The sequence below is a fragment of the Syngnathoides biaculeatus genome, chromosome 13, assembly GCF_019802595.1.
Source record: "Syngnathoides biaculeatus isolate LvHL_M chromosome 13, ASM1980259v1, whole genome shotgun sequence".
In the NCBI taxonomy this organism is placed as follows: Eukaryota; Metazoa; Chordata; class Actinopteri; order Syngnathiformes; family Syngnathidae; genus Syngnathoides; species Syngnathoides biaculeatus.
In genome coordinates, this window is record NC_084652.1 from 18,291,858 (window position 1) to 18,307,519 (window position 15,662).

Below are 15,662 nucleotides of genomic sequence, written 5' to 3' on the forward strand. Positions count from 1 at the left end.
ATGGCCACCACATCCGACAAAGCAACATCACTGTTGGCGGTGTTAGCCATTTCCAGTCAGCAGTAACCACAGTGAACGTAAACATTACAGTACTGAGAGGAAAGGCTAAGACGCTACACAGTAATTTGTTTGTTTGTTTTATTCCATCATCACAAATTGTGTTTTTATCTATTTTTTTTGGGACAATATTTATATTTGAGCACACAGCAATCAATCTCGAGAAAATCTAATACTGTTCTGCGGCTTGAACGGATTAATGGTATTTGTATTAATTTCAATGGGAAGGATTACGTCGGTTTAGGAACTTTTCAGTTTTTCAAACTCGGTTTACAGAGCAATTCAAATTCTTAACCTGAGTTTCCGCTGAGTGTGTACAGTATGCGATGTAAGTGTGTGTGTAAGTGTGTTCATGTGTGCGTTTACGAACGATAAATCCCGCCTGGGATTTACAGCCTCCAATTGGCTGCCAATCAACCAAACCATTAATCAATCCGTGAAAACTTTATTGATTAGGGAGCGTATGGATGTTCCTGGATGATGTCGTGTTTCTTTTTTTTTTCACACTGTTATTTCACCCATGCGCGTGGCCGTTCCCCGCGTGAACAAGGTGTACCTGCTCCTCTTCCTCCTCCCCCGCATGCACGCGCCCCCGTCGCGTCCACGCGGCTTGTGTCTCTCCTGTGCTTTACTTCCAGTATCGAGCAGCTCCTTCATTCCTTCCTTCCTTCCTCTCCTGCTCTGCTCACCTCCTCCTGCACGAAGCATCTCCACTCTCCGGCGCTCGTCTCCACCCTGCTCCTCTTCCTCCTCTTCCTCCTCTCCTCCTCTCCTCCTCCTCCTTCTTGTTCTTTTTGTTGCTCCTGTGCCGTCTTCGCTGCGGTGCTGCCTGCATGGAGACAGGAAGCCAGGGAGACCCGAGCCATGCACGCCGGTGAGCCTCCTTTGTATTTTTCTTCCTTATCTTCTTATGATTTGATCTTCGCTTGAGAGCGAGGATTCGTGCGTGCACGCGCGCTGCCAGGTCTTTGTCTGCCATGGCTTTTGTAGTGTTCGATTTCTTCTCAAAGCTAATTCAAAACATTAACGACAAAACATTTTCTTTTAATGAAGCTCCATTGTAAGCCCCCTAAGTGCTTAATTTGATCAGGTAAACCGATTAAACATGATTGAAATGTGATAAACTGACGTTATTTCCTCCTCTTCTCCTTGAAAATAGTCAATAATCTTGAGCACATTTTTAAAATGTGCATCCGATGCATGTTCGATTTAAGTAAATTGAAATGACTTTTTTTCCCTCAGTAGTCTAATGTATAACAGTACAACCCAAAAACTAAGCAAAAAAAAGAAAAGAAAAGAAAAAAGAGCAGTTATTGATCACTGTTGAATGACAGATGCACGTACGCATGCACGCTCCTCCTCCGTGACTTGATGCCACTTTTGTTTGTTTTGTGTCGTCCATCTCTTCATGGCAGCCTCGCCCCCTGGCACCTCCTCTCGCAGCATCCTTGAATGACCCGAAGCTGAGGGCGCAGCGGGGACCCGGACCCGGACCGGACCGGACCATGGCATGCGGCCCGACCCGGGCAACCAGCACTGACCATGGGACTGCGGTCCAGGAGTGGAGCTAGTGGCTCGGAGGACCGCAAGAAGGACCCCCCAGACCGGCAGGGCGGCGACGTGGGGGGGGACAAGGATGGCGCCCTGCTGGTGGCGTTGGCGGCTGGCCGGGAGGACTACAGGCGTGGGTCCCAGGGCACATCGGCCATTGGGCTTCTGGCCAAGACCCCCCTGAACTACAGCCGACCCGCCAAAAGGAATAACGTCCGCAAGAGGAGGATTCAAAACCTCATCTACGACGCACTGGAGAGACCCCGAGGATGGGCGCTGCTCTACCATGCCTTTGTGTGAGTAATGTAGCCCCCTCACCCACCGTGTTTCTTTCACGTTATGAAACATTCTCGTGTTTTTTGGGGTCCCCCAAGAACCCCCTTAGTTGACTTGTGCTTTGGGTTTGCTCTAAACGCACCACTCGCTGTCATCCTCCAACGTCACTTGCTGCATGTTTCTTCACTCTCTTGACTGGGCTGCTTTGTATGTTTGTGTGGTTCCACTGGGAGCTTCTGTATCTAACCGTGTTGTGTTCTAAACTCAGTACTACTATATAAAATATACAGTAGATCCCCCCCCCAATCTCATGTCGTTGGGCTCAATAAATAAAAAATCCATTCCATTTTCCAAGCTCCTTATCCTCACGCGGCTCACGGGACTGGTGGAGCCTAGCCTCGCTAACTTATCAAATTAATTAGAACCTTTGTGTATAACTAATCTCAATTAATCACCTTTTAATCACATTACGGTATTTTTCCCTTTTTAAAAAATTGAAACTGGTTTTAGTATATAACCGAATGAAATAATAGACATAGACAAGAATACTGTCAGCTCTGGAAAAACAGATTTAATTGTACTGTATTTCACTACAAAACAGTATAAAACCCCTGGTCAAAATTCCCTCGATCTAAACTTTTTTTTCAAGTTAAAGTAGTTTTTAAGCAGGAAAGCTGACGGTGATGGCTCTTTGCAAGATGTGAGTAATCTCAGGCATGTGTTGGAATGAGATGTGTCTTGCTGAAACAATCATTGCTCATCCGCTGGCTGTTCCAGTTGTGGTTACCTTTTGTAGAATTCCCTATTTGTCTGTCACCGAGAGATATTGCTCAGCACTTTCAGCATCGTGTTTGCTGATTGTCAAAAAGATTGTCGATGCCGTGTCCCGTCCGACATCGGCATCGTGAGCAGTGACGACGACGTTATTTGTGTTCCTAACGGAGATTTTTGTTATCTGCAGAAAAAAACCTGCTTATTTGTAGTCCCCCATCAGCCCCCAATCTCCTCTTGAGACACCGTTTGTTAACCCAAGCCCCACCTCACTTGCATTTTTAGGGGCCAAAAAAAACCAAACAACCAAATCAAACACATGGCAATCATAATGATCTATTTGTAAAAACCCCTGCCTATGATATTTTTTCCCAATTCTCTGCTTATTCACGTTTTATTTTGGGGAAAAACTGAATGAATGTATTTTATTTATTTTTGATGACAAGATAATTGGCCTTTACAAATCACTGCATAGAAATGTTCTCATTTTGTGCACAACAGAAAGCTTGCTAAAGACAGAAAACAACAACATATAATAGTCATGGGACTCATCCATCCATGACGTCAGCTGCTTATCCTCACAAAGGTCGCGGGAGTGCTGGAGCCTATCCCATCGATCAACGGGCAGGGTACACCCTGAACTGATTGCCAGCCAATCGCAGGGCACATCGAGACAAACAGCCATCCTCACAATCACACCTCGGGGCAATTTAGAGTGTCCAATTAATGTTGCATGTTTTTGGGACGTGGGAGGAAACCGGAGTGTCTGCAGAAAAGCCGCGCAGGCACGGGGAGAAAATGCAAACTCCACAAAGGCAGGGCCGGGATTTGAACTCGGGTTCTCAAAAGTGTGACGCAGATGTGTTAACCAGGTACCCACCGTGCCGCCAATATTTTTTCATTATAAGATGCAGTAAAGAATAAATATAGTGCATGTGAGAGGCATTTGTTGTTCATAAAATTCATAAAAGCAGCATTGGAAGCCAAATAAAATGTATGCTGCATGCGTCACAAGGCAGCCACCCGAGTGGTGGTGAGAACATCACATTTGCAGAACCATAGAAAAATATGTAAATCAGATTTTCTCAGGGAGGAGAAAAAGAATACTGAAGCCTTGAAAAATCCAGGAAATGCAAGCGGTTAGACTGCACTTACTGGCTGAGTGTCAATGTCGGCCGCGCATGCAGACGTGTCAAGTGAGGGATATACGTATAAATGCAACTAACTGTACAAGGCGGTGCTTGAATGGGACGAGGTCAAAGTGATGGAAAGTATTCTTTAAATTGCGAATTCCTGGTTTGAGATATGATCACCAATGTGATTATTATTTTATTCTTCTTGTTTTTATGAATGACTGATTTGAAAGGTACCATTACGGTATGCAGCTAAACCAAATTTAGTAGTAACATCCAAGGAGGGGAGGATAGCTATTTGTATAAGGGGATTCTGTAACCCACCAGAACATCATTTTTCCCAACATGTTGCCGTCTAACGAGCAAACGCCACATGGCCTGCCAGTCAAAGGCGAGTGAGGAATGTTGCCGCGATAACACCCGGTGAATCAACCATCAACAACCGGCCCGCGTTTGGCATCTGATCATTTCAATATGGCCGCCACATATGTGTAGCTGTTGCCGTTGTTTATCAGCCAACGTGCGACATCATCATCGGAGCGGCGCTGTGACAGTTGACGAACACAAAACATCAACGTTACTAGCTGCTTCCTTATGTGTGCTGCACCGCATTCGGAAAATTTGGTACACGGTGAGAATTGTTTGCGTGGCGTATCTGGCAGATTGAGGACGACCTTTCTTTCAACTTGTCAACACTGACAGGACAGACGCGCTCTCGTAATTCCCACGATGCCACTTGTCCATTTTGTTTGAAGCCTCGCTTGTGATTGGTTCCTGTTGCTGAGCTATGAGGGCCCATTTGAGACATTATTCATGATTGGCGCTCACACTTACTACTCAAATACTTTCACACAACAAACTGAAAATCGCTCTCAAAAACACAACTCAAGCCCTCTCGTGAACATTACTCAAATCTTCTCATATGAGCTGCAGTCACGACTATCCATCCATCCCTCCATCCATTTTCTTAGCCGCTTATCCTCACGAGGGTCGCGGGGAGTGCTGGAGTCATCCCCAGCTGTCAATGGGCAGGAGGAGGGGTCCACCCTGAATTGGTTGCCAGCCAATCGCAGGGCACATAGAGACAAACAGTCACAGTCACAATCACACCTAGGGGCAATTTAGAGTGTCCAATTAATGTTGCAAGTTTTTGGGATGTGGGAGGAAACCAGAGTGCCCGGACAAAACCCACGCAGGCACGGGGAGAACACACAAACTCCACACAGGTGGGGCCAGGATCGAACCCTGGACCTCTGAACTCTGAGGCAACACTTTACAGCTGAACCACCGTGCCGCCAGTCATGACTAGTCGATGAAAAAATAAATCAAATGACTGATTTAAAGTGAGTCATGTGACTCAGTTCATTTAAAAGTCATTATGTGACTTAGCCGAGTCATGTGACTTCAGTCGCAACTTGGTCACTTTACACAGTCACAAGTTAGTTACAATTGTTTAGTTGCTTAGCCGTGTGACTAAGTTTATTTGAAGCGGGTCACAGGATTTTGAGTCATAAATTAGTTGACTTGCTTTAAATCGACTAGTCATGTGACTTAAGCAATTCAAAGCAAGAGAATTAGTTGATTTAAATGGAGTCATGAAACTTAGTATAGGTTTAAAGAGTCACATGACTTACTTACTCGATGAAGCGGTGATGTGGAATGGTCAGAATTGGCCAGCCGGGGATTGCGGAGTTTGTGGAGAGGGTGAGGTGTTCCAGGTCAATCTTTTAATTGGACGGAAATCAGCTGATGCCAGTCCTTATCAGGGCCTTCATCTTTTTTTTTTGTTTTGTGCTCCACAAGATTTTGTCCTGCATCAAACACGTTTTGTGCACTCAAAAGAGCTTTGTGGCCAAAATGGATGCCCTTTGAGATGGGGGGGAGGCACTTTCCCTGACCACATGACCACTTGTTTAAACACAACATGGTCACGTGTACCAAAAGACGCCCTGATCAATGCGAGGGTGTCAGCAAGTGCTGCGGTTATTTAAGAGCATCGTTAGTGGTCACTTTGCGGTCACGCTCGTTTCACGTGACGAAGCACGTGCAAGTCGTTAATGGCAACTTATTAAAAATATTGTACATATAGATGAAATAGTGCAACAACTGCCACATCACCCCTCACCCCCTCAAAACCCCCACTGGCTGCCCGCTATCTGTCACGTTTGACACCTCCGGATCGATGAAAGCGATTAGCTCAATTTTACGAATTTGATTTTTTTTTTATGTTCCCGTCGGGACTCATTTGTGAAGAAGTGGACAGAAAGCTCGTGGCTGTCGAAAAGCACTAATGTGCTCACAGGAACTGGGTCCAGAAGGAGGAGGTAGCCGTGTGCTAACGTGGCAGGAAGGAGAACCTCCAGTGTAGCTAAAGCACAAAAGCGACAACAACAGCTGACCTTTAGGACTACACAACACCAGAAAAGTTGCTTCTAAAAATGTAGCATTAGCTGTGTGAATGGGCCCAGGCACAATCAGTCACACACAGTCACAAAAATAAGAATGTTAATGAACAGTCAGCCATGAGGGTGAACTTGCTAATGTACAGTATGTTAATGTGGAGCAGATTGTTGAGAGACCAGACTGCTTTGCTAATACGGTGGCTCTTTGATGTTAGCAACACTACACGCCTTAAATCCATTAAGCCGTGTCACCTTTTAAATCGACTAATGTCAGTCACTTTAAACTCACTACTTTAAATTAATTCGTCTGACTCTTTTAATCGACAAAGTAATGAGTCTTTAATTAGACTGTCATGTGACTCTTTAGATCAACAAGTCATGTCACTTGCTTGACATTGACTAGGCCGTGTGACTCAAAGTCAACTAAGTTATATCGCTTACATTAAAGTGAAAACTTTAAATCGACTAAGTCAGTGGTTCCAAAGCCAAGGCGCATATCTTGCATTTGAAAAATCTCACAGCACACAACCAACAAAAATGTCACAAAAAGTGGATACACAGGTCAAATATAGAATTTCTGCCATAAAATACAAGATCATTTATTTGTTCTGTCAGCCTTTATATCCAGCTGCCATAGATAGCTGAACAAAGATATGTTATTTGTTGTAAATAAACATTATTTATACCTTCCATCCCAATCCCAGCTGTCATCGGGCAGGAGGCGGGGTATACCCTGAACTGGTTGCCAGCCAATCGCAGGGCACATACAGACAGACAACAGTCACACTCACAATCGCACCGAGGGGCAATTTACAGTGTCCAATTATCCATGCATCCATTTTCCTAGCCGCTTATCCTCATGAGGGTCGCGGGGAGTGCTGGAACCTATCCCAGCTGTCAACAGGGAGGAGACAGGGTACACCCCGAACTGGTTGCCAGCCAATCGCAGGGCACATAGATGCAAACAGTCTCAGTCGCACTCACAGTCACACCTATGGGCAATTTAGAGTGTCCAATTAATGTTGCATGTTTTTGGGATCTGGGAGCAAACCAGAGTGCCCGGAGAAAACCAATGGAGACACGGGGAGAACATGCAAACTCCACACACGCAGGGCCGGGATTGAACCCGAGACCTCAAAACTGTGACGCCAACGCTTTACCAGCTGAGCCACTGTGCCACCTTGTCCAATTAATGTTGCGTGTTCTCGGGATGTGGGAGGAAACCGACGCAGGCACAGGGAGAACATGCCAATCCCACAGAGGGGGGCCGGGATTTGAACCCGGGTCATCAGAACTGTGAGGCCAACAGTCTAAGCTCCACGTGCCGCCCTGAATAAGTCACGTGACTCTATGTCATGTCACTTTCTTTAAATTGTCTACTTTAAAGCTATCAGGCAGGACTCCCCCCCCCCCAAGCCACCATTAGAGGAGATGACACAATGCTCATGAAGCCATTCACTTTGGTCTAACAACTGTATTTGACAGTATCTTGTTTTTTATATTTAGTGAACGCTCAATTCATTTCCCACGCTGGGCCAGTTGGTAATGTCATTATATTGTAGTGACGACTCGGAAATCACGGCACAAAAATGACATAGCCTTCAAAACAAGAATCACAAACAAGCGGCATAACATGCATTATGTGATACGTTCATTTGATGCACTTTAACCGCGGAACAGTGTACGACCAGTTAGAGCGTCTGTCTCACAGTTTTTAGGACCGGGTTTCAAATCCCAGATCTGCCCGTGTAGAGTTTGCATGTTCTCGCCGTACCTGCGTGGGTTTTTTCCCGGGTACTCCGGTTTCCTCCCACATCCCAAAAACATTAATGAGTTCATTGAAGTCTCTAAATAGGCCTGTAGCTGTGAATGTTTTGTTTGTTTCTGTATGCCCTGCGATTGATTGCAACCAGTACCCTGCCTCCTGTCCGATGAGAGCTGGAATAGGCTGCAGCACTTGTGAGGATTAGCGGCTCAGAAAATGGATGGATGGGCTCACTTTGACGACATTGTCATGTGACACTTTAAAATGAATGTCACCTTTCTTTAAATTAACTAAGTCGCGTGACTTCTTTCATGATGATGCCGTGTGACTTTTTAAATCTACTAAGCCACAAACTATGCAACACTATATTTAAATCAAGTCCTGTGACTTGCATCAATGACAAAGTCACGTGACTCTTGAAATCAACTAAGTCATGTCACCTGCATTAAAATGACGACTTTAAATCTGTTAGGTTTAAACCCAACTGCTGGATGAATTTTACAAATGAAGGGACAAAAGAGGTCTTCGATTTGGCTCGAGAGGAGAAACGGGTTTGACTGACCACCTGCAACGCCAACACCCGCTCTGAGTCAGTCCTACCAGTGTCCCTCTTTTTATTAGTTTCTCAAAACAAAGGGTAAAAAAAAAAAAAAATGGAGGAACAGATGACATTACCAACACAAAGACAAATACTCAGATAAACATAACAATCGTGAATCCCAATACAGAGGTGAATACTAAAGAGACATTTATAACAATGGTGTTGAGGAATATCTGCTCAGCAAGGGGGTGCATAACTCAGGATGTCGCTGGGTTATACTTCAGGTCACAAAGCTGCTCGGAAGGAGAATGATTCGTGCAAGGATGATACAAACAAATGCATGATAAAATAATAAATCTAACAAAATCAACCAAGTCATGTGACTCTCTCAGTTGACTATACCGACTGTCATGACTTGCTAGGAATCAACAAAGTACCATAATGTGACTTTTTAAATTGAGTAAGTTACGTTACTTGATTAAAGTCAACTGCTTTAAATTGACTGCCATTTGACTCTTGATATCAACTAAATTATGTAACTTGCTTTGCTTCAACCAATTCCTGTGAGTCTTTAAATCAAGTAAGAAATGTCACTTACTCTAAATTCATCACGTTTGAATAAATGTTTACTGTTAGACATGAACATGAATATGCTAATAGACATGGAGCATTAGCTGCAGTAGTAAACAAACTAATAAACATCCATCCATTCGTTTTCTGAGCTGCTTATCATCACAAGGGTCACGGGCGTCCTGTATCCTATCCCAGTTGACTTCAGGTGAGAGGCGGGGTACACCCTGAACTGCTCACCAGATAATTGTAGGGCACTTACTTATATTTACACTCATGTTCCCACCTACTGTCAATTTTGTAGATTCTACAATTTAACCTACCGCAGATGTTTTTGGAATGTGAGCGGAAAGCCACATTGGTACAGCCAGGTCATGTAAACTCCACACAGGCGAGGCCGTAATTGAACACGGGTCCTCAGAACTGCAAATGTCTACACAGCATTTTGCTCTTTCCACCTTTTATGCTTATTCCAAAATGAAATTAATTTTAACGAACATGTTTATTTTTGTGTCGAAGCAGTGCGGCAGTTTAGCACTTAAGCGGGAGGCTAACGGTGACACGTGCGCTCGTTTGTGTCCGATCCGGTCGTGACGGCAGCTGAAATGATGGAATTTGGGAGATGATGTTGCGAGAGCTGAATCACGAGTCTCCATCAACAGTGGGATGGCGCGGCATCATTAAGGCCACATGTGATGAAGGGCCTGCGCCGAGACCTCCCACCATCACAGCATTCAACATTCCTCGGCAAACATCTGAGCGGTGTAAATGCACACCAATCCCAGCTCTGCATTAACATTAACACGCATAGAGTTGACATAGTTTATGACTATTGGTGTGACTCAGCAGAAGGCATACTTTATTATTATTACTAAGCACGGGATGCACTTTTATTACAAGTTGGAAGCTATTACTCATAGCAGGATCTAGTTGCATTGCATTTACATACATTTCACATCAACTGATTTTACATCAAACTCTTTTTAGTCTAAATCTTTTTACCGCAAATAATTTTACATGAACTCTTCTTACATATATTATATATATTTTTTATCAGTCATTTAATGGGCACGAACTGTGGGTCGTGACTGAAAGAACAAGATCCTGGATACAAGCGGCCGAAATGAGTTTCCTCCACTGGGTGCCCGGGCTCTCCCTTGGAGATAGGGTGAGAAGCTCGGTCATCCGGGAGGGGCTCAGTGTCGAGCCGCTGCTCCTCCGCATTGAGAGGAGCCAGATGAGGTGGCTGGATGCCTCCCTGGTGAGGTGTTCCGGGCATGTCCCACCGGAAAAAGACCCCAGGGATGACCCAGGACATGCTGGGAAAACTATGTCTCTCGGCTGGCTTGGGAACGCCTCGGGATCCCTCCGGAAGAGCTGGAAGAAGTGGCTGGGGAAAGGGAAGTCTGGGTGTCCCAGCTGAAGCTACTTCGCCTGCGACCCAACCCAGAAAAGTGGTAGAAAATGAATAGATGGATGGATTTAATGTCATTTTATGTGTAATCCATCCATTTTCCACTTTTCCTCACTAGGGTCGGGGATGTGCTGGAACCCATCACAGATAGACACCCTGAACTGGTCGCCAGCCAATTTCGGGCGCATAGAGAAAACATTCATTGGCATTCACATTCACACCTACAGGCAATTTAAAGTCTTAAATCAACCTACCATGCATGCTTTTCGGATTTGGGAGGATACTGGAGTGCCTGGAGAAAACCCATGCAGGCACAGGGAGGACACGCAAACTCCACACAGGTGGGGCCGGGATTTGAACCCCAGTCCTTAGAACTGTGAGGCAGATGTGCTAACCAGTCGTTCATCGTGCTGCCCATCAAATCATTTGATGTATAAATTATCTTGGGTCATTTTTGGAAAATCATTTTATGTTTATAGCCATCCATCCATCCATTGTCTGAGCTCCTGATCCTCATAAGGGTCACGTGATATGTCTGTATCATTTGTATATTTACAATTATTTATATATTTTACAGTGAATACAGGCCTCAACGAAAACCGCAAACGATCGTGTAGGTTACGCATCGGTTACGCAATGGCAAAAAAAAGGCGAACGAATGACCGTTCGTGATGAAAATTTTTGTAGACAGTAGACATACGAAAACGAATATGAATAATTTATAGATATACATAGAAATTTACTGCTGGCTTTCGCCAGACGACTCACAAATAGTTATTAACAGGTTAATGTCGTATTGTTTCATGACACGCGAGATCACGCGGCCCATATTGCGAGTCTTCTCGATTATCAAACAAACATGGCAGCTCCCAGTAAGAAGGCGAGGTTTCAAAATGTTGTACGCGGGGAAACTGTTACTGTTAAAAGTTTCAATTATGGGACTTTTACAAAGATTTTGTGTAAGACAGATAATGAAGGGGGTCGATTAAAACTACTTCTGTGTAAAATATGTTCCAATCATGTTAAGGAAAGACAAAAAGAAGTCAAAATGAGAGGATTGTCTGGTCAGGTATGTGAATCTGATTCCAAGCATGACATTGACATGTTTCGTTTTTCGTTTTAAAGTAACTAAATCCAATCAGAACAAATGAAGATTTCCTTCTGAATGATGAAACTGTAAGTGACAGTGTCACTGAACAGAACATGGAAACTGCAACTGAATCTGAATCTGAAAAAGAATCTGATGATCACAACGGAGATTGACTTGATATGCCCGCAGTGAAAAGTCTGAATTAGCCACTTAAGTCATCATTACTAGTCAACCGGCAAAAAATATTTGAAGCAATAAATCTGAATTCATTAGTGCCATTTGTTGTGTGTGTATTTTGTCAATAGAATTTGAAAGTACGCTCAGTCTCTGTTATAGCACCTAGTTCACAGATAATAGCTGAAATTGATCAAAATTTCACATTTGGAAAAACAATGTATGTATAATTATTCATATGCAAATGCCCAGGATCATACTATGATTTATTTAGAAGATCTGCAACTTAAAAAAAGGTAATTTTTCACAGTATCACTGATCATACTGATACTCAAATACAGACCATCATTTGTTCAGACTATCATTTCAATTTTGTAAGAAACAGTCCCATTTTGCAATGTTAATGTAAAAAAAATGTCAAAAAGTTTCACTATTATTCTCATCAACATAGAATCACCTAAACTTGATATTTATAAGAACTCAAACCATCAAAGAAATTGAGAAAAAAATCTTCAATATTTCTGTTAATCTGTGAACAAGTCATTGGAAGATTTCAGTTTACATGTATAATATTTGCAAGTCAAGATATAATAACATGATTAACAAAAAAGCAAAAATTCATATTAATTTATGAGACAAATAAATGAAAGTAAAACTTTATTTCATATATTAGGCATCAAACATAGATAATAGGTAAAATAACATGTGAAAGATATTTAAAATTGTTTAACAGTCAAGAAATTATAATATTGTATTTTGGAGAACATTGTTCCATAACCTACTCCGTTACGATCACAAATTTACACGGAACCCACAAACAGGTTACCAGCAGCGGGCCTTACATTGAGGCCTGTGAATAATTTGATATTTAATTATTCACATCAACTAACATTATGTAAGCGATTCTTATTTACAATATTTTTACAGTATCCCACATCAACTAATTAATTCTTAATCATGTTACGGTAAATTAATTGATGTTACCTCTTTCCATCAAGTCTTCTTTTTACATCAAACAGCAACGTTTTTTTAATCATTTCATGCAACTATAATTTCTTGTGTACGATGCAAACCCATGTATAACACGCACCCCCAAAGTTGACCTCAAATTCTGGAAAACCCTTCTACTATGTACAATGCATTTTTACTATGAATTATTTTGCTTCTACCCATATGATCAAAACCTACACTGCTGTACTATTTGTATATAGTCCCCCCCCCCCCCCAAGAATTACCCGGTATTCTGAAGTTAAGCACTTTATTTGAACACATAGTACTTTGAATTTTTCTTTACTTGCTCCTATTTTGAAAATCACAGCACTGCTTTTATTTCGAAAATGAGAAAACACAGCCAGAATTGACAAGATGGGCACTATTCTTTCAAGAAAACACAAAGAGCCAGGCAAAACACATTTAATCTTATTTAATGGGATTCAGATTAAAGTGTCATGCATTTCAGAAACACATTATCATCAAAGAAAATGTAACCATTAACAAATTAATTCAGGTTGTTGTTCAGTTATCAGTCGTGTTTAACCCTTCCTCATAATCTCTGGTTAGGGTGTGGTGACATTTTGGAATGAAACCTTTTCATAAACCTCTAGATGACGGAATAAATTTATAAAATATGAAAGTTTTTCCCCTTTTCCCATTTTCCCCTATACTGTACCTATTTACTGTATAATGCGCACTATTGACTTTTAACAATTTGGGGGGAAAATATGTGTATATGTGAAAATATTACTATATACACAAGAAATTGCGATAAATCATATTGTCAAATAACATGAAATAATTTTATTTCAACACATTTCACATCAAATTTTTTTATGAAACATTTTTTTAAATGCCAACAAAATATTGTGTCATATCAGTTTACAGCTAATCATTTTTTACAGTAATAACATCAGGAATAGTATCGGTGTAGTAGTATTAGTCTTGTAAAAATGTTTTTAGGCTTTGATAAGAGGATCGTGTGCACGTACTGTACATGTATAGAGTACCTAATCAGTACCCTCAATGCCTGGCAATTGAATACTCATGTGGGCGTACAGACACAGAAGATGATCAATGGGTGAGAGTTGGGTAGGGGTGGTGGGCAAAAGGGGGAGGGGTGGTGGTGGAAGGACCCCGAGGAGGATGATTTTACTGGCCGATGGAAAAGAGATCTGCTCTTTGGAAAAGACCCCTGCAAACCTCAGCCACGGTGGTCCGCACATGCTCTCACTTGCAACTCCATCCCTCCATCCATCCATCCATTTTCTTTGCCGGTTATCCTCACGAGGGTTACGGGGAGTGCTGGAGCCTATCCCAGCTGTCATCAGGCAGGAGGCGGGGTACACCTTGAACTGGTTGCCAGCCAATCGCATGGCACATGGAGACAAACAGCCACACTGACAATCACACCAAAGGGCAATTTAGAGTGTCCAATTAATGGTGCCTGTTTTTGGGATGTGGGAGGAAACCGGAGTGCCCGGAGAAAACCCACGCAGGCACGGGGAGAACATACAAACCCCACAAAGGCGGGATCGCACCCGGGTCCTCAGAATTGTGAGACCAACACTTTACCATCTGAACCACCGTGCCGCCCACTTGCAACTCTTTATCGCCAAATCTTTTCACGTCAAACTTATTTAACGTGAAATATTTGTCAGATTGTTTGATGTCAATTCTCATTATGTCAACAAAGTTGATTACATCAGAAGATTTGACGTCCAAAACAAACCCATTTTATGTCAAAAAAAAGTTCATGGTGAACTCATTTAATGTATGTATACTGGTAGTTTTACAGCAAGTCTTTTTACGTCAAATGTTTTGACGTCAACCCATTTTGACATCAAATGTTTTTGTGAAATGTTAATTTTATCCTAACTTTTCCCATGAACTCTCCATGTCTACTTCAAATAATTTAACACACTTATTTTATATCAACTCTTTGTTGTTGTTGTTGTTTTCCTTTCGGCTTGTCCCTTTCGGGGTCGCCACAGCGTATCATCTCAGATGAACGCATATATATGTTTGGCACAATTTTTACGCCGGATGCCCTTCCTGACGCAACCCTTCTGTCAGCTTTTTCTTAGGGAAAATGTCTTATATTTATAAAGAAACTTTTCACGTCACAGTCATTTGACATGATATATTTTCATTTTTCAGATCATTTTATGTTAACGCGCACGACTTCAACTTTGTACATTGGTTCTTTTTTATGTAAATTGTTTTTCTGTCCACTTTTTATATGGATTTTTTTTGACGGCTCTGATTTTATGTTGAATAGTTTTACAGCGACTTTTTTCAGTCAAATATCTTCATTTCTTTACTTCCAGTGAGCCGTCAACTTATTTCACATTAAGCTACAGTATGTACATTTATTTTTTACTTATTCTTTATTATTGCTGTTTAGGACACCTTTCAACATTTATTTATTTTGGAATTTGCCAAGTATTCAATGGTAAATCTTTGGAAAGGAAAGGATTCAACTAAAATATGAAACTCCTCTTCATCCATCCATCCATTTTCTACCCTGCTTATCCCTACTAGGGTCACGGATACGCTGGTCCCAATCCTAGCTAACTGTGGGCAGGAGGCGGGGTACGCGCTGGACTGGTCTTCAGCCAATCGCAGAACTCCAGTTAAAAACAAAGTTATTTTTCTTCTCAACAATGATTTTAATTTGATCATTAGCAGTGGAAGTGCATTCATCATTTGTTCACTACAGAGCTGAGACGCTCCACTGTTTTGTTCCCCGACCAAGTCTCACTATCTGCTGTGTTAAAATGCTGATAACACAGTAATCATATTTGATAAAATGTGTGTGTAACGTGGTGGAGGACACGGCCGCTGCGTTTGGGTCTTAAAGGTCCTTAGCGAGCGTGACCAGCATCGAATTTCCCAGCCCCCCCGGTGAAGTCGCCAGCCGCT

General features: G+C 42.4%; 1 protein-coding gene across 1 annotated transcript in view; it reads left to right on the forward strand.

The window, feature by feature from the left end:
* Window positions 1-15,662, forward strand: part of kcnq3 (potassium voltage-gated channel, KQT-like subfamily, member 3) — a 57,060-nt gene continuing 41,398 nt past the window's right edge. The window contains exons 1-2 of the mRNA XM_061839112.1: window positions 1-931; window positions 1,473-1,904. Of these exons, the coding sequence (XP_061695096.1) occupies window positions 1,600-1,904 (305 nt within the window). The 5' untranslated portion in view covers window positions 1-931; window positions 1,473-1,599. The remainder of the gene's footprint in view (window positions 932-1,472; window positions 1,905-15,662) is intronic.